This window comes from Dipodomys spectabilis, unplaced genomic scaffold, assembly GCF_019054845.1.
Source record: "Dipodomys spectabilis isolate Male_0828 unplaced genomic scaffold, ASM1905484v1 ptg000179l, whole genome shotgun sequence".
Classification (NCBI taxonomy): domain Eukaryota; kingdom Metazoa; phylum Chordata; class Mammalia; order Rodentia; family Heteromyidae; genus Dipodomys; species Dipodomys spectabilis.
Window position 1 is genome coordinate 9,097,943 of NW_024870856.1, and position 24,463 is coordinate 9,122,405.

The window sequence follows — 24,463 nt, forward strand, 5'->3', positions numbered from 1 at the left end:
GGGCAGGGAAAGCCATCCACCCACTGGCACAGGACAGGGGAGGCTGGACACGCACACCTAGGAAATAACATCTGAACTCGTTATTCTCAAAGCTCCTTTGATTGCATTGTGGAATTTCCTTCTCCTATTTGCCAGTATTAAGTCACGTCCCATGAATCCTGGGCAGAAAAAATCAGCTATTATCTAACAATCTTGGTCAGGAAAGGGTGGAGTGGAAGTTGCTGGATGGATGGAAAAAAGGACTTTATTCACATGTCTGTTAAGTAATCATTTCCCAAGGAGATTCTGTATTCTAACGAATATTCTTTTAAAGTTTAACAAGATAGATAAGTGAAAGACATGCCCCAAATGAATGTGTCCTATATGCTCCCATTGACTACTGTAAAGAAGGACCAAGAAGGCAGCTCAGGTGTGGATCATTTGCCTAGGAAATGGGTGAGGACCATCTCCCACTCACCAACACCAACAAAAAACAAAGCAAAACAAGATTTAAAAAGAGAGCCCCTGTAAATCCTTCAGTTCCATTAAACACTACACAACATCTTTTGTTTCCTTCCAGAATTTCACTGTAGACCATGTAGAAGTCAGCGATAAAACAGAAACGTATTTGCTAAATATTATCTAAAATGCTTAGGCATACAGAGTAGATGTTAGAGGAAATGGGATAAAAATCTTTTTTTTTTTTTGGTCCAGTCATGGGGCCTGAACTCTAGGCCTGGGCACTGTCCCTCAGCTCTTCAGCTCAAGGCTAGCACTCTGCCACTTGAGCCACAGCACCACTTCCAGTTTTTTTCTTTTTGCTTATGTGGTGCTGAGGAATCGAACCCAGGGCCTCAAGCATGCAAGGTAAGCACTCTACCGCTGAGCCACCTTCCCAGCCCCTAAAAATCATTTCCTAAGACAGCTGGTTTTAAGGTCCCAAGAAACACTGGAAGGCCTGGCACAGTGGCTGATGCCTGTCATCTTAGCTGCTCCGGAGATGCTGGGAGGTTTGCAGTTTGAGGAGGATTGTGGGATGAGGTTGGCCCTGGTCAAAAAAGTGTGAGACTCTATTCAGAGAAAATACCTAAGTTAGCAAAAAAGGCCTGGAGCGTGACTCAAGTAATAAGTGTACATGCCTAGGAAGCACAAGGTTTTGAGTTCACTTTCCAGTAAGACCAGAAAAATATTTGCATTTTGAAAAAAATAAAGGTCCATGTGAATTCAGAATTAGCCATCATGGGGAATGGTGCTTATTGACCCACACATCTGGCTTCCCATGAGTTGAAAGCCACAGGGTTGTGGGCGATGCGATGCTGGTGACGAGGAACCCCGAGGGAAAGCTGCCGGAGGAAGGCCCGCGTCCTCTTCCCTCCCAGCCCCTTGCCCACTGCTCTCCACCACACTCACCGCAGGATTTGCCAGGTGAAGACATCGGAACGCACAGTTCTCTAAGGTCTTGTGGATTCTTAAACATTCGGAGTCTTCAAACCTCTGACACCTCTTCATAGCCCTCCATGTCTGCTTTGAAAACTCCAAGAGCAGTGCTAGAATCCTTTGGCTTCAATTGCACATTCAAATGTACGCGTGGGTGGATTTATATAAATGGGACCAGGAGTATTTTTCTTGTCCTTTAAGAGGCCGCTCAGAGCACTAGGCTTATATGGCCCAGATAATTTTGCAAGATCAGTTGGCATGCCCCAAATTACTGTTACCAGAACTGGGGCCAACATATTGACGTATCAGAAACACATACCAGCTAATGTCTTGGCCATAATAGACCAATACAAACTCTCTTGAACTGGCATCAGACCTGCTATGTGTGTCCCTCTAGAATTTCTGTCTTGGAACTTAATACCCACTGTGGTAGGGACAGGAGGTAGAAGTTTGGGAAAGTCACAAGGGCTCTTTCTTCATGGACTAGTGCTTTTCCAAAGAGGTCGAAGGCTTCACTAGCAACCTTCCATCTCTTTTGCTGTCTGAGGACATAACAGTGTCCACTTTTCTCTGCATCTACCATGAAAAGATGCAGCAAGAAGGTGCAATCGTGAACACAGAGAGCCTCCTCCATCAGACACTGAACTGCTGGTGCTTTGATCTCAAAATCCCCAACCTCCACAACATTGGGAAATAAATTTCTGTTCTTTATAAATTGCCACGTTCCAGGCATTTTGTTACAGCAGTTTGAACACACTATAACACATCCTAAGTCTTCCTTTACCTCTGATATGTAAGCTTTGATATGTTACCTAAAGAATTCTTTAAAATCTGGGGACTCTGATTAGAAGACTACTAAGGATTTTCTACCTTCATGAAACGATCCAGGTTCACATACAATTTAGGGAGTATTAATATACAGAGGCAAAGGAAAGCCACAGAAAACAGAAACACACATTTGAGGACAGACCCGTATTTGGATACGACTGAAAACTTCGTTTTCATTTTGGTTCAATCTCCACATACCAGACAGAACTGTGGCTTTTTTACTCATCATGAATGTATAGAAATTTACATTTCACTATGACCACAGCAGTTTCAGTCTGGGCTTGAATTCCACTGTCTTTGTTGTTTTCCCAGAAATAACCAATACAATTCTATTTTTCCTTACCATAGGGATTTTGGCATGGTTGTAAAATACCCATATTTTTTCAAAACATAAATTGAACATCTCTCAACTCCAGGAAATAAACTCAGTCCCTAGGACTGTATTTCCAAATAAGAGGAACAAGTACAACAGCAGGTACTGGTAATCCTCATAGTCTGTTTTCCAAAAGCAGAATTATTTTGCACAGAAAGTTAGTGAAATGTTTTGGAGGACATAGGTACCTCATTGAGGCACTGGTTCCTAAGCAACACACCCGGCCTTCTTGCATAATGGTTGCCTTTCAACCGCAAGCGAAGCCAAGCGAACCCACCTCCACACCCTGAGCTCACACATAGCCTCTTGGGTTTTGCATTTGGTGAAGAACGGGATCATTCCAACTTCCTCATCAAGGGGGTGGAGAAGAATCCACTGATGAGAGCCATCGAAGGTAAATGAACCGGAAGAGGAATCAGAGGATAAAGCATCATACCAAGGCAGCCAATGAGACAAAATGTGGTCCAGGGAGACAAAGGATGCATGTTTTCTCTCATCCTTGGAAACCAGATCCAAGTGTGTATGTACACATCTACAGGTTCCTATGCTGTATCCGCAAACATGTTAACTAAGGTATGGCATATGCAGGGGAGGATTCAAATGGTGTAATTCCTTGAAAAAGAATTTACAGTTTAACAAAAGGAATACCAGGGAGCTGGAGCAGCTGTTGGCAAGGAGATGAGGTCAAGGGGAAGAGGGTAGACAAATGGAGAGAGGAAGGTTGGGAAAATGCACCCATACTATGCAATGCACATATGCGAAAATGGAGCTAGGAAAACTGGGGGCGGATGGAGCTGGGGACAGACGGAGAGAATGATTGAAGGGTTGAAGGTGATCAACGCATGGTACTCACAAACTGACGTGAAGTAAAACCCCTTTGCACAACTACTTAAAATAATAAAAGAGCTCAAATATGGAAAGAAATAATAACACCTGTTATGTAAAAAGACATAAACTACTATTTTTTATCCTCAGAGAGTCAAGGTAAAAAGGAGAGTTTTATAAGAAAGAGTTTCATAAGAGAAAAGGGAACAGAGGGTGAAAAAGAGCTCTTAATTTAAATGGAGACTGTTGAAATGAACTATAAATCAATGACAGATTAGAAGATGGAGGGAATTGCTCAGACAAGAAAAGAACAAAAGAAGAGACTGGATATATAAGAGAAAAATAGAAGGTCTGGAAGAATAATGTATGAAGTCTAACACATAAAGAACAGGAGTCAATAAAGAAAAAATAAAGAAGAATAAATTTCATAAAAGAGATTGAAAATTTTCCAGAATTCAAGAACAGAGTATTCATGTTAAAAAAATCGCTGCAGCTGGGAATGTGGCTTAGTGATTTCCTAGCATGTGTGAAACCCTAATTCCTCAGTACCACATACACAGAAAAAGCCAGAAGTGGTGCTGTGGCTGAAGTGGTAGAATGCTAGCCTTGAGCAAAAGAAACTCAGGGACAGTGCCCAGGCCCTGAGTTCAAGCACCAGGACTGGCAAAAACCACCACCTCCACCACTACCACTACTACCACCGTCACCATCACTACCACTACCACTAATAACAATGAATCACCAAGTTTCCAAAGCCATGAAATGAGATGGAGACCCAGAATACCAAGCATTCAGGAAAGCTTTGTCTGGTGATGATAATCCATTTGAAGTAAGATTTCTTGTTATATACACTGGAGTTAAAGATGAGAGAGTGGCTTTTCCAACTTCTGGGGAAGAAATGACTTGAACCAAGATTTCTCTTCCCAGCCAAACTATCAGTAAACCACAAAGGTAGGATTAAAGATCTCTCTCTCTCTCTCTCTATATATATATATGTATATACACATGGATTCAGAAGTGTTATCTGTCAGTATTCTTTTCACAGGGAGTTATATTTATTCTCAAGAGAAGCAAGAAAGAGGGAGACGAGGAGGGCAGACCTGGTAGATGGGTGTGGCTTTATCAGCACCTCCTGATGCTCAAGTAGAACTTGACTGAATAGTGCAGACCCTCCAGGGGTTTGAACGAATATTGAAAGGAAATGAAGAAGACACCTCCTTAAAACTTCAGGAAAGGCCAAAAGCAACAAAACAAAAGGTTAGTGTTCAGCTATGGGTGGACATGTTTTCCTGGTTTGATGAGGGGATTGGTGACAGGTGGAAGTAAGCTCCTGGACAGATGCTGAGCAGTTTGTAAGCCGGGGCTTGCACACTGAGGATCCGGATGTGTGGACTGTGCTCAGTGGAGTAAGAAAGGGCTGCGTGATGCTCACAAGCACAAAGGAACCCGGATGAAGACTAAAGATGACAACACACATGGCTTCAGTGATGTAGTTGGATGTGGAGCAGCGTGCATATAATTAAGCCCAAACAGCATCTCAAAGTACTGACATCAATAGATAACATTCTTTTTTTAAAAAATTTTTTATGTTTAAGGTTTTTTTTAAGTTAAAATTTCATTTTCTTTTTTTCTTTTTTTAATTGAAAAGGTAAAGCAATAAGTACATTTGGTTTTAATCATTGTTACCCCATCAATAGATAACATTCTAATTGACAAGTGCTGCCAATGTGAGCAGTTGCTGTGGTGGTAGAAACTACCAGAGGATCTTTAATCCTGCCTTTGTGGTTTACTGATAGCTTGGCTGGGAAGAGAAATCTTGGTTCAAGTCATTTCTTCCCCAGAAGTTGGAAAAGCCACTCTCTCATCTTTAACTCCAGTGTATATAGGGATCTTACTTCAAATGGATTATCACAGTTCTGGGCCCTAATTCTAAGTCTTTGAGGTTCTCCCCTTCCTTGTCACCCCAGGATTCAACTGCTCAAGGGTATCCAGGAGGCCCCAAAGTACCTCAGGGAGAGGAGCTTGGTCTCATCAATTTCTTCTGGGGCATAAGAGCCACATCCTACTTTGACTCCTAAATATCCAGCGGGACCTGTAATTAGGTCTACCCATCCTGTTTCTCCACGGTCGAGTGAAGAAACTTTAATGATAAAGTCCAAAGCTATTTCTTATACGAGTGTTTTGTGGTGATCTCTGTCAACACACAGACACACAGACACATACATACAAACACAGACTCTCACATGTGCATGATCACACACATACACACACACATACAAATGCACACTCACAAACACATGACCACATACACACACTCACACACAAACACACACACTGGCAGAGAGAGGTGTGCAGGCATTGCCCCTGGTCCTCAGGACGTGACCTGAGGGGACTTTCTCTGAGTTGTGTCTGACTCACTTGCACCGGGCCTGCTGGGCAGCTGCACTGCAGTCATTAATCAGCAGTGAGCTTCCTGACCTCAGTGCTTCGCTTTGGTAGACAATCTGGCAAGGCTGAGAGTGGAGAGGCCGCTGGCTGCGGTCCATTGCTCCACCCCAGGCCACCCCATAAAGCAGACTCATCAAATAAAACAGGAAAGATGAGAAGACTAAGAAACTTCAAGTGACGACAAAGAGAAAAACAGATTTCTAAAATTAATTACAGTAGCACATACAAAAATGCCTGCCATGGAGTTCTTTAATACTTGGTAACAGAAAAAAAAAAAAAAACCAATCCCTGTCTCCAACTTACCATCTATAAATAGTGCTGAATTTTGAGAAGTGTTAATTCACCCACTCAAGAAATGAAAAAAAATCATATGTGATTTGGAATATGGAATTTAAAAGCCAATCATCCCTTAGGACTGGTTGGCCAGAGTGATTTGTGTGCTAAGTCCTTTGAAAGAAGAGTGGCCATGTACTTCTTAGTTCAAGTTGCTGTTGTTATTATTAAGCATAGTTGTGTTACTGATACCTTTAATCAAAATCTGAGCTGAAAGCTGGGTGTTGGTGGCTCAGACCTGTAATCTTAGCTACTCAGGAGCCTGAGATCTGAGGACCATGATTTAAAGACAGCCCAGGCAGACAAATCTTCACAGATCTTATCTCTAATTAACTAGCAAAAAAAAACTGTAAGTGGAGTTATGGCTCAAGTGGTAGAATATCAGCCTTGAGAGAAAAAGTTATGGGACAACACCCAGACCTTGAGTTCAAGACACAGTAACACACACAGACACAGACACAGACACAAACACGCACACACACACACACACACACACACACACACACACACACACACACACACTGAATAATTTCAGCAATGACTCTGCCTGTGAAATACTTCATACTCAGCCCAACAGGCTGAGATGAGCGATGAGATGGCGAGGCCTGGGCTGTGAACATAGCTACAATACAGCACAGCAGGCACTGACGGCATTGCTATTACCCTTGGTTGTTTTTATGTTCATTACCTAGCAATTTTGCATGGTCAAAAAAATAAGGTCTTGGCCGGCGCCTGTGGCTCACACCTGTGATCCAAGCTACTCAGGAGGCTGAGATCTGAGGATCACGGTTCAAAGCCAGCCTAGGCAGCAAAGTCCGTGAGACTCTTATCTCCAATAAACCACTCAAAAACCAGAAGTGGTGCTGTGGCTCAAGTGGTAGAGCACTCGCCTTGAGCTGAAGAGCGCAGGGACAGCGCCCAAGCCCAGAGTGCAAGCCCCATGACCGACAAAAAAACAAAACAAACAAAAAAAAGTCTCTAGGCCTTGGAAAAAGCACGGCATGGAGATGAACATGCACCCTGCTCTGGCACGGAGCTGAACTCCTGCAGACTGGAAAGGCATGCAGGGAAGGGGATGTCACAGGTGTGCAGGGATGCTGAGAAATGGATTTCTAAAATTAACCACGGGAACACATGCCTGCCATAGAGGAGCTCTGGAGGACTTGGTAGTAAAGAAAAGATCATCCCATCCCCAGTTTAGCATCCATACTTGGGCATGTGCGAGAGTCCCATGCTGGGGGGAGGGCCGCAGGGTACAGGGGCATCACTTAGCTGAAGGTATCTCCTCTCCAGCTGCATCTTCTGCTCTATGACAAAGAATGGTTCAGGTGGTTAGGAATGGGTTTGAGAGGTGGGACAAAAAGCTGTGCAATATAATTCAATGAGCAAGGGTGTGGATTTGAGCAGAGTTTGCATTCGGTCACAGACGTCTTACTCTTGCTAACATCTAAGTGTTCTCCGGGCTCACACCTAGACCCCACCACCCACAGCCTCCCTGGAATCCGAGCCTTGTTGCTGTGACATCAGATGTCCAAACATGAAAACTTCTGGAGAGACATTCCCAGCTGGCCTTGCCATGGTTCATGGAACCATGTCTCCGCCCCCTCCCCCCATGGCCCCGCCCCTGGAGAGCAGCTGGCTAGGATCCAGATGTTCAGGTGTTGAGGCCTGCATGAAGCACATGTGGTCTCATGCCGCACCCCAGGGGCTGCTCTTCTGCCTCTTCCAGCTCCCAGTGGCTCCAGAAACTTGTGGTCTTGTGGCTGCACCCCTCCGATCTCCACCTCACCCTCCCATGGCCTTTTCCCTTGTGTGCCCATGTTTTTTCTTGTTGGGTGGACCCAAGAGTCCTTGCTTAGAACCCCAGGATGGCCCTAGCATTCTCTTTTTCTGGTTTTATGAGGGAAGATGGCTATGATGGCCAAATCTATGTGTCAACTTAGCTAGCTGATGGTATCCACATAACTTGTCATGCATTGTTCTGGATGCTTCTGTGAGGGCGTCTGTAGATGAGATTAGCAGTGATCGCCTTCGACTCTGAGTTAAGTAGAATACTTTCTGGAACACAAATGGGTCTTAGCCAACTGGGAGAAATCCTGAGGATTGACTTCCTCAAGGGAGCGGAGCTGAGAAGTCTCTCTTGTTGGTGGCCTTCTGTAGTTCTTTCTCTTCCCAGTGGCAGCCTGCTCTTCTCTCTTGCTTCTCTCCTATTTTCTCCCTTGTTTGGAGCGTTTTCTCCTCAGTCTAGTGTATGAGAGACAGAAAGACCCAAGGCCACCCAAGTGCTGCTCCGTGCTGGCACTGGCCCAGGTTACTTCAGGGAGGCAAAGATGAGCTGGAGGGTCTTAAGCATACCTAGTTTTCTGTTCTAATTTTGTTCCTTTTTTTGCTTTCCAGTGTTTCTATTCCAGGACTCGAGACATGAGACATGACACCCAATCAACAAGTACTTAACCATCTCCTGCTGTTTGCAGGCTGGCTCATGCTCATGGGTTCTTTGTGTGTAGCCTCTCCTGTGGTAAAAAGGTGATATTTTCTTGAGGACTCTAGGGAACATTACATAGGCATCAAAAATCCTTGTCCATTTGGGTGAGAAGGGCAGATCCACTTACACATCTTTTCTGTAGTCTAAGGTTGACCAAGGGACCCCTCCTTGCTTTAGGACACAAGGTGAGCTTTCAGTAAAAGGAAAGCAAGGATTCTGAGCAGAGCCACCCTGCCCTGTCTTGGGCTCTCGCCTGATGGATGTGCAGGCCGGGCTTCCCTCTGCGGTTGGACCTCTGACCATGAGGCCTGTCCTGGCGGGACCACAGGGAAACTTCCAGCCCTGTCTCTTCCAGCAAGGGCTCAAATGAGGTATTCCTCCAGGCTCTTGTCCAGAGACAAGCTAGTTGTGAGAGTCAAGTAAAATGCTGGCCCATCAAGGCCTTCATTATTTAGCTGCACGGTACCTGTTACCCAGCATTGCTCAGGAGCAAACACTTAAACAGAAGCAGTGGATGGGGGTGTCCCCTGCCGAGGGCCTGCTCACAGGAGCCCCTAGCCAGGCTTTGTGCGGAGCTGAGCCCACATGGGAGCTCTTCCATTGTCTCTGGAGGAACTGCGGTCCTCCAGGGGAGCTGTGGGCAGAAGGGATTGAACACCTTTGTCTAGGTTGCCTTTGGCACACCACTGGCCCTTGATATGCAAAGGACAAATCAGAGCCACACCTCAGCAGCGGAAGTGTTTTGGGGAGGTTAACACTGGAGGAGGTGCCTGCCCAATCATTCACTGTTCACTGCACAAATCCCTGAGGGACACAAAGAGAAACAAGTCTCCTTGAGGTGCTAGGAGAGAGTCATCCACGCAGTGACCCTGACAGCAGCGTGACTCATTAGAGAGTCTCAGATGCTGCGTGCACAGCGCAGGCCGGAGACAACGATCGGAGACAACGGTGGTCCTTTGTCCCATGCCACCTCACCTGCCGCTCCCAGAACTAGTGTGGTTCCTTTTATGCTGTTGTTCTTACTTTTACTACTAATTGCCCAAATGTGGCACCCTGGAGAACGTATCTCCTAGATCTCAGTGGAACTGACCCCGAGGCCCCAGTGCTCTACTTCGAAGTTGTTACATTTTGGGTCCCAGCCCATGTCTTTGCAAGGCAGGGATACCAAGGTGCGTCCATTCCTGGGAGTTCTGTGACTGCTGATCAGGGATTTGGAGTTAAGACCCCTCAGGGGTCATACTGAGCATTTTAACATTGCACTTCACGCTACAGAGCTTCTCTCTCTCTCTTTCTCTCTCTCTCTCTCTCTCTCTCTGTGGCTCTGTCTCTCTCTCTCCTCTCTTTTTAGGCCAGAACTTGAAATCAGTAACTGACACTTGTGCTGATTGGCTGGTGCTCTACTAACAGAGCCACGCCTCACTCGCTCTACAAGCTTCTCCTCTTCCTTTCTTCCTTCCCTCTTCCTACTGTTTTGTCCTCTCAGGAGGCTAGAACTGCATCCTGGCCGGACGCTAGTTCCCTCCACTTCGTGCTCTGTCTGCATTTGTTTGCGTGTGAGTTTTTTCTAAGATATTTCCTACCTGTTTGACTCTGTCTGGGCAATTGGTTCCCACAGGGCTGGGCTCACAGCTGCAGCTACTTCCTGGAAGGTGGGGGAGGGGAAACGCGTTCTCTTCCCACACATTGATTGCCAGGTCTTTGCTCCAGGTTGCGCAGGTCCTCTTCATGGCCCCTTGGAATGTCCATCTTTGATTTTTTTTCTTTCTGCTTATGTGGTGCTGAGGAATCGCACCCAGGGCCTCATGCATGCAAGGCACGCGCTCTACCACTGAGCCACCTTCCCAGCCCCTCCATCTTTGATTTTTAACATAATCCTACTTAGTTTTTCTGGCAAAAAGCTGCCTTATTTGTGCTTATATGTGCTTATCTCAGGTGTTCTTTGCTGGACGGCTTCCTGGGTATCTATCTGCCTTCTTTACACGGAGCAGGTGCCCAGGTCCGCAATGATCGGCAAGATAAGGCTTTGTCTCCCGAATCATCACAATGAGAACTGCAGACTCCATCATAGCCCATTTCTCTTCTGAGTCGTCGTGGCAACCTTAGAGCTCAGCTGAATGTCATGAATTTTACAAAAGACTATGGAATATCGAGATTTAATCAGGGAGTTGAACAACCTGCTACCGTGAAAACCTACGAAGTCTAAGCAAGTTGTCTTTCTGAGCTGTAAAGCATTAGCTGCCTGAGCTTATTCAGGTTTCTGGGATCTCCCCTGTCATCTCTTTTGAACCTGTGACGCATTTTTAATAGAAACTTGAGCACGTATGTCAACCAAGCGTCTCATTTGCTGACTGGCTCACGGGCGGTCTCTAGGCTGTTCTAGCATCATCTCATCCTCTTGCCACACAGGAATACACCATTCAGAATTCTAGAGCTACTAATGTTCTATGTAAAAGAAAAGAGAAATCTTACTCTTTCTCAATGCTCAATGTGATACATAGGGAAGTGCAGCCATCACAATCTCCTACCAATTATTCTACCCTTCAATTCTTGCATTAGGAAAACTTGGCTGATATTTGATCATATATAAATACAAATTATAGCAGTTTCTTCTTAGGTTTGTAAAGACTAAATGAGATTATTTACAGCATAGGCAAAAATGTCAGATATTGCCCTAAGTATGATTCTATCATACTATCCTCACCACCACCACCATCATCACCACCATTATCATCACCACCACCATCTTCAAAGCAGCCACACTGCAAAGCGTCATCGCTAATGTGCTGAAAATCTACAAAGGGAAAAGCACATGTTGTACCCTCTTGTAGGAGAGCTGATTTTTTTCTTTCAACCCTGAGTTGAGTTCTTAGAATAAATTAGATTGAATGGTGAAACTGTTCCAATGGCATCACTCAGGGCTTTGAGTGCTGATAGAGCAAGAATAAGGTGGATTTAAAGAAAGAACAGAAGAAAGAAACAGTCTTCAGATCCCAAGGTCACAAAGCTGTATGGGTGCGGAAATTTCCCAGGCTGCTCCGGCAGACCTCAGGGGATGGCAAGGTTGACGGTCACGGTCAGCCCTGCTCTGCAGACTTTCCCCGTGCACTGTGCTGTCAGCTGCACCTTCTGACTCGCTGGGATTTTCCAGCCTGGTTTAAGGTACATTCGGAGACGAGAGTGTTCAAGTCTGAAAACGTTTCTTACAAATAAATCAACAGTATTTAGGATGCTAACTAGAGGGAAAGCGGCCATGGCTTTGCTGTGTAAGAGGTGGAAGGAGAATTGTGAGGTCACCTACGTGGGTTTGCAGGGCTCCATGTTCTCTGCAGAGAACAGTTGTCACTGGGGAGGATGGAGAGGTAAGTGCTTTAGAAATGCGTGGAGACTCCTGAGTCCTCAGTGGACCTGTGGGGCTCTGGTCTGTGTTTAAAGGTCAGACTCTAGAACCTCCGGTTCTGTTCTTATTCACAGAAGGAGAAAGTTGAAAGAGTTACAATGGCGATGGTGATTAACTATAAACCAACATGAGGCTGGGCCTATTGAACATTGAGCCTTGTTCATTACACTGCTGCCACTGTCCCTGAACTAAAGGAGAAGGTGTCTGGGTTGCTTATTTCCCCCACAATAGAGACGCACTAGCGTTCTAATGCCTATACCTCAGAATCTGACCCTATGTGGAGTCACAGCCTTCAAGAGGCAATGCAATTAAGTCAACATATTGGAGTGGCTTCTAATCTGACATGATGTGCCCTTCTAGAAAGGGGGAATGTGGGCAGGGACATACACACAGGAGAAGGCCAACCTGGTGAAGAAATGGACTACTGACCTGTCCGCAAGCAGAGTCCCCGGGATCACCAACAAAGCATGAGACATGGGGTGAGAGGCCAGACACAGCCCCTCAATGCTTTAGAAGGAAGCTACCCTGACAGGTGTCTCCATCTTCACATGCGGCCTCCAGAACTGGGAGGCAACACTCTCCGTGGGTTAGGCTGTCTGGGCTGTAGTAGGTTGTCATGGGTCCCCAGGGAGTGGATGCAAATCATGCTGGGTAACTGAGGAAAAGTGATTTGACTCAGGCTGGGCAGCAAGCCACAAAGGGAAAGCAGGTGTGGAGAATGTCCGTGTGCAACATTTCTGGGGCTAAACCCACTCTGCTCCTCCTGCAGGCTGTGCACATATGTACCAAAAGCAGCGGAAAAGGGCCTGCTAAGTGATGTGAGTGACGAGGAGAGGGCACAACAGATGAGGTCATAAGTAAAAACCATAGAAACACTCGTTTTCTTAAAGGGTTTGGAAAGCACATTGTTGCTAGGCCTTAGTCCACAGAACAGAATACCTTCTTGGAAGAATCATGATCGCAGGAGAAAAATATGTAAACTTTGGTTTCTTTCTGCTACTTTCTCTGTCATCTTTTTCCTTAGCTTTAAATGAATCAAAACTCTGAACTAGTCTATGGATGGCTGGGCTGTAGGGGCTAGGTTAACCATTTTTATACCTCTGCACCAAAGACCAAGCAAACAGACCTTTGGGAGACAAGCCATAACCAAACCATAGAACACACCCTGGAATCCCACGTCAGTTCAGGGTGCACAGAGGGCCTCGATGTCAAACAAGGCCGACATTGGGGAAGAGGGATCATAGCAGAGTGCTGAGCCCACACCGGCCAGAAAGGCTGGGGTGACAGTGAAGATGCTCACTATTGTCATGGCTGTAAGGGCGATATTTCTAATATTTCATTATGGAAACACTTGCACCTTCTGGAAGTTTTTAGTGGCTGTTTCTCATTAGGCTTGTAAAGTTCCTTTCTAGTCTGTGTTCTCCAAGGTTTTTCTCTTTTGTGAACAAAAATGAATTTGGTTGAATTTTTATCAAATGTCTATTTTTAAAATCTAGCTGAGTTTTTTTGTCCTTTATTTTTAATAGGCTTAATTATATGAGTAGATTTTAAAGACATTTAATCATTCATGCGAGTCCTAGGAAAATCCCAATGGATCTTGATTTCCTTTTTCAATGTGCTAAGTGACAAGCTGTCTTTTCCCAAAGTGGTTTCAATTGGATCTCCCCTCTCTCCAGCTTTTCCTAAAGCCTGACTTCATTTTCTTCCACTGCAGGGTTAGACTGACAGGTCTTTATTGCTGTGGGGTGAGGTTGGCCGGACTCTACTGCTGTGGGATGAGGTTGCCGGGGGTGAGCTTGATGGCCCCCAGTTGAGGTTCTAACTGTGCCGTGGTGGGAGCGTGAAGGCCAAGGCACAGAATGATCATTGCTCCTGCCTGTTTCTCAGCAGTGTGCTTGTGTCATCTGGCCACTATGAGTGGAGGAAACCTCCAAATCCCACAGACACACCTACCTGCAGGGGAACTGGCCCCCAGCTCCCAGGCCAGCTGTCCTGCAGGCTGGTGTCCAGTACCAGTGTGGCCACATTTGAACGAGCCATTCTGAAGGCAGATTCTCCTTTCCACAGCAACGCCAACTTGGCTGAGGGCCACAAGCAGCAGAGGCATGATGGGAATGCCACACTCAGCCCACATCACAGGCTTGTGAGCAAATGAGAAGCCAAGGATGTTACAAGCTTCGGGGATGTTTGTTATGCAGCACCCTGTAACAGATGCATGATAACTGGTTCCACTTGCTAATGTTCTAGCATCTACTTTCTTTTTTTTTGGGGGGGGGGGGTCCGGTTGTGGGGACTGAACTCTGGGCCTGGGCGCTGTCCCTCAGCTCTTCAGCTCAAGGCTAGCGCTCTACCACTTGAGTCACAGCGCCACTTCCGGCTTTTTTCTTTCTTTTTGCTTATGTGGTGCTGAGGAATCAAACCCAGGGCCTCAGGCATGCAAGGCAAGCGCTCTACCACTGAGCCACCTTCCCAGCCCCCAGCATCTACTTTTAAAAGGAAGTTTGACTTATATTTTCTTTGTACTGTCCTTGAGAGCTGATTTTCATACTGTCCTCTCAAAATAAGCTGGGATATGTTTCTCTCTTTTCATTTTAATGTTTAATTAAGAAAAAAACGCTATCAAGTGTGGCTAAGGCTTGCAATCATAGCTACTCAGGAGGTGAAGATCAGGAGAATCACAGTTTGAGGCCAACTTGAGCAAAAAGTTCATGAAACTCCTATCTCAATGGGCATGGACGATGTGGTGGGGTGTGCCTGTCTGCTCAGCTACGCGGGGGACATAAAATAGTAGCAACCCATTTTAGGTCAGCTAGAGCAAGAGAATAAAGATGCTACCCAAGAAATAACTACAGTAGAAGAGTTGAAGATGTGGTGCAAATGGTAGACCATCTGCCTAGCCACTGCAAGACTCGGAGTTCAGTACCACATAAATAAAAAAAAAACAAAAAACCAAACATCCGTGTAAGAAATTGTCAGGGCTTATATATTTCTTTCTTCACAGAAGATATGTATATATATTTTTTGCCACTGGTCAGTTTATGGAAAAATTGAAGATCCATCTGCTTTCCTACTATACTCTCTTATGTTAATTTTGTGATTTTTCTAAGAAAAATTAACCTTTCAAAATTGTGAACGTCCAAGTTACATTATGTTCCTCACTCATTTATACTAATGTTCTCTCTCCTTTCTTGCTCCTGCCCTAAGGAGACTTGTTAAGAGTGTATCGACTTATCTTTTGGCTAACTCTATTGTTTGTCTTTGTAGCTGCTAATGCAACTTGAATGGAAACTGATGAGATGGTTTTCATTTTAATCTGGGTCAGACTTTACTCCTTTCCATATACAGGGTACGCAATCTCTCTTTTTTCACTTTTTTCGAGGGGAAAACCTGGTTCATTATTTCCTGGCTATTTAACCTCTGTGCAGGTCCCCAGAGACCACAGGAGAGCCCTAGGGACTCAGACACGGCAGTTCTACTCGCCTTGGCAGATAGTGGTATTCAAGCATCCGGGCCCCACTGGGCCGAGGCCACGCCCCCTGCCCCACGCAGGCCCCGCCCACAGCAGGGCAGGATAGGACCACGCCCACGGCAGGCAGCGTGCCTGCCGTGCCCCGCCCTAAGCCCCGCCCCTCACGGAGGCCCCACCTTCGGAGGAACCGGAAGTGGCGGCTCCGGGACGGAAGCAGGAAGTGGGAGCGCAGGGAGCCGGGGCGGGAGCGGGCTGCGGCGGCGGGGCCGGCGCGCCGGGCGATGGCGGAGAAGTTTGACCACCTGGAGGAGCACCTGGAGAAGTTCGTGGAGAACATTCGGCAGCTCGGCATCATCGTCAGCGACTTCCAGCCCAGCAGCCAGGCCGGGCTCAACCAGAAGCTGTGAGCTGGCGGGCCGCGGGGCGAGGCCGGGGGTGCTCGGGGCGAGGCCGCGGGGCGAGGCCGGGGGTGCTCGGGGCGAGGCCGCGGGGCGAGGCCGGGGGTGGTCGGGGCGAGGCCGGGGGTGGTCGGGGCGAGGCCGGGGGTGGTCGGGGCGAGGCCGGGGGTGCTCGGGGCGAGGCCGGGGGTGGTCGGGGCGAGGCCGGGGCGAGGCCGGCGGTGCTCGGGGCGAGGCCGCGGGGCGAGGCCGGGGGTGCTCGGGGCGAGGCCGGGGGTGGCCGGGGCAGGCCGGGGGTGGTCGGGGCGAGGCCGGGGGTGGCCGGGGCAGGCCGGGGGTGCTCGGGGCGAGGCCGGGGGTGGCCGGGGCAGGCCCGGGGTGGTCGGGGCGAGGCCGGGGAGAGGTCGGGGGTGCTCGGGGCGAGGCCGGGGCGAGGCCGGGGGTGCTCGGGGCGAGGCCGGGGGTGGCCGGGGCAGGCCGGGGGTGGCCGGGGCAGGCCGGGGCAGGCCGGGGGTGGCCGGGGCAGGCCGGGGGTGCTCGGGGCGAGGCCGGGGGTGCTCGGGGCGAGGCCGGGGCGAGGCCGGGGCGAGGCCGGGGGTGCTCGGGGCGAGGCCGGGGCGAGGCCGCGGGGCGAGGCCGGGGCGAGGCCGGGGGTGCTCGGGGCGAGGCCGGGGGTGCTCGGGGCGAGGCCGGGGGTGCTCGGGGCGAGGCCGCGGGGCGAGGCCGGGGCGAGGCCCGGGGTGCTCGGGGCGAGGCCACGGGGCGAGGCCGGGGCGAGGCCGGGGGTGCTCGGGGCGAGGCCGGGGGTGCTCGGGGCGAGGCCGGGGGTGCTCGGGGCGAGGCCAGGGCGAGGCCGGGGGTGCTCGGGGCGAGGCCAGGGCGAGGCCGGGGGTGCTCGGGGCGAGGCCGGGGGTGTCGGGGCGAGGCCGAGGGTGCTCGGGGTGAGGCCCGGGCAGGCCGGGGGTGCTCGGGGCAAGGCCGGGGGTGCTCGAGGCAGGTCGGGGGTACTCGGGGAGAGGCCGGGGCAGGTCGGGGGTGCTCGAAGCGAGGCCGGGGCAGGTAGGGGTGCTCGGGGCCGGCCGGGGGTGCTCGGGGCAGGTCGGGGGTGCTCGGGGCGAGGCCGGGGAAGGTCTGGGCCGCTTGGGCGAAGCTGAGATGGGCTTAGGTTGGGGGGGAGCCGGGGTGAGGCCGGGGCTGGTGGCCGGAGGAGGAGGGGGGAGGAGGAGGGGAGGGGTTTTGGTCGTGCTCCTATCCAGACCTCCCAGCCTCGCTGGAACCTTTCTCGACGCGGCGGGAAGATCGTCCCTGTTTCGGGGTTCTCTCCGGGGAGTCCCCGCCGGCGGGCGCCTCCCTCCTGGAGGAGCCCCCAGGATCTCACTCCCGACCCCGGGGGACGCCGGTCGACCGGCCCGGGCAAGCTTCCGAGCCACCTGCTGCTGGGACCTGGCAGGGGCGAGGTAGAGGCGGAGGAGTTTGTTAGGTTCTGTTTACTGAGGCCTTGGAATGGCCGACATCCCCGGAGGAGGGGAGGTTTATGGATGTGCAGGTGGTTGCGGTGGGTCACACGTGCCCGCGCCTGGGGAACAGGCAGAGACTGGGCCAGCTGGGGGTCCCGGGTGGGTCCTAAGTGGAGGTCAGCCAGGCGGACTGGCCAGCTGGAGCCCTGCCTCCCCTGCTCTCTACAGAAAGGCCATGAGTGGGGTCGCTGTTGGGAGAGAAGGCTAGTATTTCTCCTCCTGTTCTCTCCCTCCATATTGGCGATTCCTGTCTAGAAGGAAATCCCACAGATATGTGAGAGTATTTCATAACTGAAAGGTGTCCTTGGAATCTGGTGCCTAAGCTGGAGGACCTGTATAGCTGGGACCTGTGTGTAGCTGGGTAAACGAGATCTGTGGTCAGATCTGTGGTCAGGTGTGTGCCATCTGACGTAACTGAATGCCCCCTCCTGTCATTCCTCCAGGAATTTTATTGTTACTGGCTTACAGGATATTGATAAGTGCCGACAGCAGCTTCATGATATTACTGTGCCTTTAGAAGTTTTTGAGTAAGTATCACACTTGATATAATGTCCAGTATAAATGTCTCTTTTTTTTCTTCCTTTTTAAAAATGCCTGTACTGGGGTTTGAACTCGGGGGCCTGGGTGCTGTCCTTTAGCTTTTTCACTTAAGGCTGGTGCTCTACCACTTGAGCCACAGCTCTACTGGCTTTTTAAAAAAGGTGGTTAGTTGGAGGTAAGAATCTTTTCCTGCCTTAGGCTAGCTTTGAGCTTAGATCCTCAGATCTCACCCTCCTGAGCAGTTAGGATTATAGTTGTGAACCACCAACACCTGGCATGAACGTCTTTAGTTGTGGGGTCAGTGACTTCTTCAGACAGCAATGTTTGAGTGCTTGCTGTGTGGTGGGTGTAGTATAGGTGCTGTGGATTTGCCCACAGGGAACTAAGACTTAAATAATATCTCCCCAATGTTACATTGTTGAAAAATACCACATTAAAATAAGAAATACATTTAATAAAAAGAGCTTATTAAATAGGTGAAAACACAGGCTGCTGGGCTCTGTGGCCATGCACATCACACAATCTCCTTTCCTGGAAAGGTCAAAGTGTCCAAAGGCTGTATTTTGAATTAAAGAAAATTACAGAAACTACCTAGGAAGTAATCTGGCCTGGTTTTACTGAGCTGCCTGTGCAGTGCTGGTCTGGGAGATGGTGCCTGCCACAGTGAGAAGAAGAAAGGTCTCACCCCAGGCACCTTTGGGAAAACAGGCAGGGAGTCGTGTGCACCTGCTCCAGCAGAGGCCCGAGGATACCCACAGGGAGTAAACTGCCTAGGTTTAAAATAGGTTTTATCACTGGCTCAGTCACAGTCTTGATTCATGCCAGAGAGAACCAGTGAGAGTAACTGCAATGGGTTTCTTAGCTGGCAAGTGTAAAGAAGGGGCCGCAGGACTCATGCTCTCTCACGCTGGGGTGGAACAACATCCCCAGAACTTTTTCCAGCAAAACTTGCATGGGATTTCCTTGGTGGGTATCAGTCCCGAAAGGTCAGAGCTGTGGAGACAGCCCTGCCGTTGCAGTGTTCAGGGGCTGTGCTGCGCTTGTGAAGTGTGCCTATTCTCATCACCCTCAGGGGAGCATGAGGGTCTGCTGTGCAGAACACAGTTCTGGATTCTCGGTGAAGTCTGGGAGGGTGAGGTATCTTGCTTAGTGCTGCTGCTGTTGCTGTGAACCTGTGAGGGTCTTGTGAAGAAGGGCAGAGGGAAGGAGCATCTTGGGAAGCAGCACAGGCTCTAAGCAGGCAGAGGGGGCAGATTTGCCTGGGGAGTCTCAGGAAGAGGATGGTTGGTGAACTCTAAGCAGGTCTGGAGGTTTATTTGCCATGTTTGCAGGTCTTCAGGGGTCTGAGTTCATTGTAAGTGGAATTTCCAGGTTCTTAGTGGCCTTGTTATTATCCATTTTCCAGTAGATTTGGATAGTCTGTAACAGAAATAAAGATAACTCTTCTAACAGTACCCTGGCTTTGCCTGTTGGCAGAGGCAGGATTCAGCTCTGTGGCTTAGCAGAGCCCTGCCTGAGTGTGATATCCTTGCTGTTGATGACATGGTTGTTTTGTTTAGGACATGTGAATCCTTTAGCCTGAGTCCATTAAGCCTTCTGGGTTGTTTCTGTTTCTTTGGAAGTAGATGGGTTTTGTTTGAACTAATCATGTTTTCTTTCATGACATCATTTCAAAATAACAAAAATGAAATGGAATTTCTAGAAATTGTTGCCTCCACAAAGGCTACTTATTGAACTAGTAACCAACTCAGTATTGCCATTGACTAGATGTGATTGAATGTGTTTTTTTACCCTCGTTAAAAAAAATTGGATTTGGCCGGGCGCTGGTGGCTCACGCCTGTAATCCTAGCTACTCAGGAGGCTGAGATCTGAGGATCGCGGTTCAAAGCCAGCCCGGGCAGGAGAGACCGTGAGACTCTTATCTCCAATAAACCACCAGAAAACTGGAAGTGGCGCTGTAGCTCAAGTGGTAGAGCACTCGCCTTGAGCTGAAGAGCTGAGGGACAGCGCCCAGGCCCAGAGTTCAAGCCCCATGACCGACAAAAAAAAAAAAAAAAAAAAAAATTGGATTTGGTATGGAGATGGGCTTTACTGTCCTTTTTTAATGAATGACTCAGTTTTGCTGAATGTTATAGGTTTCTTCAGGAAACAGGAGTAGCCAGATTGTCATCTGAATATTGACCTAGACTACAGGTTTCATAATATCTTTGGGATAACTATGGCATTTTGGGTGGGAGAGTTGAAAATGGCAAAAAATAGTTTTGAAATGTTGAGAAGTCGTTGGAAACAATCTGTTGTCTTTAAATTACATACATGTATTTCATAAGATGGTATGCTGATTAACTCCCTCTCCCTTTTTAAAGTATTGTGACAGCTTATCAAAGGATCCAAGGGCAGCTGGTATTTGAGACTCTTCTGCCTGTGGCTTCTCCCCTTCCCTTTTGGCCTCTGAAGCTTCTCTGCGTGGTGGGTGGGACCTTGAGTGGAGCTCATGTCCTGACTGGGCCTCCAAGTCCGGCCCTCAGGGCTGATCCCCTGTAGCATATTTAAACTTCCCTTCCCTTCTAGTTTTACTGTGAGGATCTGAGAAGTACTGACAGTATTCTGAGTAATACAAAGCTAAACAAATGTAATGTGACACAGCTTATGAATATTTCCTGGGTTTATAGTTGGTCACTACTTGATTACCTGAGCTGGTCTAAAGAATAATACATATGTGGAAAGGAGAAAATTTTGATAGGCTAGGTGGCAGGACTCCAAATTCAGGATTGTCTAAGCAGGACCATGTGAAGGTATACGTAAAGAAAGTGTTTTGTTTTTTTGTATGGCGGTTCCCAGGAAATGGAGAAGAGTGTCAGTCAAGTGTTAACTGAACTTTTCTGTTTTTAGATATATAGATCAAGGTCGAAACCCCCAGCTTTACACCAAAGAGTGCCTGGAGAGGGCTCTGGCCAAACATGAACAAGTTAAAGGCAAGATTGACACAATGAAGGTAAGACTCTGAGAAAGAAGATGGTGGAAAAGATGCCTAGCAAAATGTGGCCAGTAGACTTTGTCATTTTTTCCCATGTGACACAATTGAGATTTCTGCCTTGAATAGTAGCTGGCTTAGTATCAGGTATTCTTAGGTCTCCTGGGTAACCAGTTATTTTCCAGTTAAGTCTTTCCTGTTAGCGTGGGTTTGTACTTTGGTGTGGAGATGAATATGTTGTATTGATTCTAACTGGCAGAGGCCTTTCTCGTTGCCTGTGTTCTTTGATTTACAGGATTTTTTTTTTTTTTTTTTGGTCAGTTGTGGGGCCTGAACTTGGCCTGGGCTCTGCCCCTCAACTCTTCAGCGCAAGGCTAGCACTCTACCACTTGAGCCACAGTGCCACTTTCAGCTTTTTCTGCTTATGTGGTGCTGAGAAATTGAACCCAGGGCCTCATGCACGCAAGGCAAGCGCTCTACCACTGATCCACCTTCCCAGCCCTGATTTACAGGATTCTTGAATGCTTATTTTCTGGTCCTACTTCAGTAATTGTTGTCTCTAGTCTCTGACTGTCAAACTCCTTACTGTTTATTACTAGTTCTCCACTGAGAACTTGGTTCTCTTTGCTTTAGTAAGATTCAGAGAGCTTTGTGTAATATTTTCTTAATTAAATTGACTAAACTGTGGTTTAAATGGCTATTTTTCTTTTCTTTTGGGTCCTAGTGGCCTTCCTGTGTAGTCCCCTATGGAAGCCCCTGTCTACCAGCTTGTTCTGTCTCTTCAGCTTGGCACTCTCCCTGTTGGGTTTGCACAGTGCCTACCTTCTCTCCTGATTTCGGTTTACCGTACCTCCTTTTAGAAGCATTTTGTCGTGCAGCCAGGAGTACTGGTTGAAGCTCCTGGATTTCTCTTCTTTCTGTCAGCTGTCACCTCCAGCTTCTGGTCAGGCTGCAGTGACACAGCCCTCAGGTCTGGTTCTGGGGCTGACCAGCACCTCTGCATGCATTGGTCAGGGAGAATTCCCCTGGCACTTGGAAGGCTCTGGCCAGAGGAGTGAGGAAGGGTCTCTGCCTAGAGACCTGCTTGTCTGGGCACAGGGCTTCTAAGGCCCATCCAGGAGAGGATGCGGGTGGTACCTAGGGAGTCCTGGCAGTGGAGTTTTGTCCTGGCTGTTCGTGGAGCCCACAGCTTCACCTCCCCTGTCAATTTGGGGCGAGGACCTGCAGAAGTGTGGTGGGCCGATGGCCTTTCCGCTGGCTGCCTTGAGGGCAGAGGTCATCTGTGGACACAACAGCTGCTTGTGGCCTTGAGCCCCCATCTGTTAGGTCCACGTAGGAGCCCACTGTGGAGGGATGCTGCTGTGGGCGGTCTTCCTTCTGCACTGTGGAGTCTGGTCAGTTGGATATCCGTGGAGGTCTTGTGTCACAGATTCCCAGTGGACCATTACGTAAGCCCTAACACATTTGTTTTATATAGTTGTAATGTTGGAGTGGGGACTCTTGTGGAAATGTGTTCTGATGTGGCATTCCCATGTTTGTGGCACTGTGCTCTTTTCACTACTGCTCACGAGGATGAATAAAGTCCCAGGAAGCTGTGGGAAGCTGGTGTTTACTGCCTTTGCCTGTGTGGCAGTACTGGAGTCTGAGCTCACAGTCTCTTGATCTCTGGCCAGGTACCATATCACTTGAACCACAGCCCTTTCTGCTTTATTTTTGCTTGGGCTGACTCCGACCACAGTCCTCCTTGACACAACCTGCATACGCACATGGCGCCACTCCCAGCTTTATTGGTTAAGGTGGAGTGTCAGTTACTTGTACAGCAAACCCTCCTCTCTCTCTGTCTTGCCAGTAGCTAGGATCCTAAGTGTGAGCCACTGTGTCTGACTTAACTCCGCTTATGATTGGGGTGAAACAAATGTTAAGACAAAAAGTAGGCTTAAGAAACCCATGGCATTTGTGGCAATGTGTCTCTAGGTGCTCTTAAAAACTTCAGGAGCTGTTTACATACAGGTGAATTTGATATGGTTTCAGTGAATAATTGCTTAATTAATATGATTTGAAATTCTGGTTTCACATGCTATGTACAAAGCCATTTCTTCTCTGTGTGGCTGGGTGACAGTGCTTGTCCTCTTCTGTGAGCAGGACAGAAGGCGTGAGCTCTTTTGGGTATGAGGGTGTGCCTGTGTCACGGTGGCAAGCCGTGTTGTGATTGGTTCTCAGGTGTTGCATTCCTAGAAAGACAGCAGTCAGAGGCACAGAACCATGGCTTGAATTCAGAGCCCAGGGTGCTGGGGCAGGGGAGGTGGTAGTTGAGTTTGAGGGGGGTCTCTGGGGAGTGTTTGTGTGAGTTTGTGAGTGTGTGTATGATGGGACCTACACACAGATGTTTCTGTTATTTTTTTTTAATAGAAATTTAAAAGCCTGTTGATTCAAGAACTTTCTAAAGTGTTTCCGGAAGACATGGCTAAATATCGGAGCATTCGGGGAGAGGACCACCCCCCTTCCTAACTGAAGACTCCGGAGTCCTTTGTGAGTTGCTGGGGCTGAGGTGACATCGTTGTGGGCAGCGCCCCCTGCCCCTGAGGACTGGTCCTGTCCTCCGCCCTCGCCCTGTTGGCGTCCTGCGGCTGGGCCGGAGCAGCAGCTCAGCTGCACCCAGCCGTCGCAGCCTCTGGTGCTCCAAGTTCTTGGGGTGCTTCCTGCCATTCATTCTCTCAGTGGCAGAATGGCAGGAAGCAGTCTTGGAGATAGTACATGGGATTATACTGTACTTGGCATTTTTCTTTGTATATTCTCGTTCATGCTATCAGAAAGCTAAAAAAGTTGGTTTTATATCTTACATTTTCCAGTGAAGAATGTGTAACTTTGGATTTCAATTTGACATGTATATATAATAAAGCGTTTTCAGAATTTATATGGCTCATTCCATGTAATTATTCTTTTAACGTGTTTACAAGGTAGTAACAGCATACCTAAGCAGTTATTACTTCCCTAAAGTGTTGCTGACAAAACTTTCCATGTAGGCAGGAAGGCTAATGCAGAATTTAAATCTCTGATTTTTTTCCTATAGTCGCTTTCTTCAGGACAGAGGAGTACTGAAGAAGGCAGACCTGTGGCCCTTCTGGGACTGTGTGTGGGGGGTTTAGCTTCAAGGTCCCAGGTCTGGTGCCCTGAGAGCTGTTTCTCAGGAGCCTGGGTCCCAGTGCTTTGCGTCTCAGGGCTGACTGGGGAGCCGTGAGAGGGATGACGGACGGGGTCCCTGGAGTCTCAAGGCTTTAGGATGGGCTGGGCCTGCATGCTGCCTATGCTCATTCTCAGTAACTCTGGTCCTGCTTAGATAACTTGTAGGTTAGGCAGATGGTCTCTGTTGTATTCATAATAGGAAAACAAGGTCAACAATGACTGAAGTCAATTATGATTCCCTTTGATGGTGTGTTAGATGGTGGGTAGAAGGATTGAAATG

The 24,463-nt window shown here is 48.4% G+C and overlaps 1 protein-coding gene across 1 annotated transcript; it reads left to right on the plus strand.

Moving 5' to 3' along the window:
* Window positions 1-15,778: 15,778 nt before the first annotated feature.
* Window positions 15,779-23,914, plus strand: Med10 (mediator complex subunit 10). The gene is made up of 4 exons (XM_042695239.1): window positions 15,779-15,977; window positions 17,933-18,016; window positions 20,919-21,021; window positions 23,410-23,914. Exons 1-4 carry the CDS (start codon window positions 15,856-15,858, stop codon window positions 23,506-23,508), a joined length of 408 nt encoding a protein of 135 aa, XP_042551173.1. The 5' UTR covers window positions 15,779-15,855; the 3' UTR covers window positions 23,509-23,914.
* The last annotated feature ends 549 nt before the right edge of the window (window positions 23,915-24,463 follow it).

Excerpts from the sequence above, each read along its gene's own strand:
- Med10 (XM_042695239.1), top strand. The coding sequence starts at position 15,856 with ATGGCGGAGAAGTTTGACCACCTGGAGGAGCACCTGGAGAAGTTCGTG. Across the intron at positions 15,978-17,932 it reads GCCGGGCTCAACCAGAAGCT|GAATTTTATTGTTACTGGCT; the intron begins GTGAGCTGGCGG and ends TCATTCCTCCAG. Across the intron at positions 21,022-23,409 it reads GCAAGATTGACACAATGAAG|AAATTTAAAAGCCTGTTGAT; the intron begins GTAAGACTCTGA and ends TTTTTTTAATAG.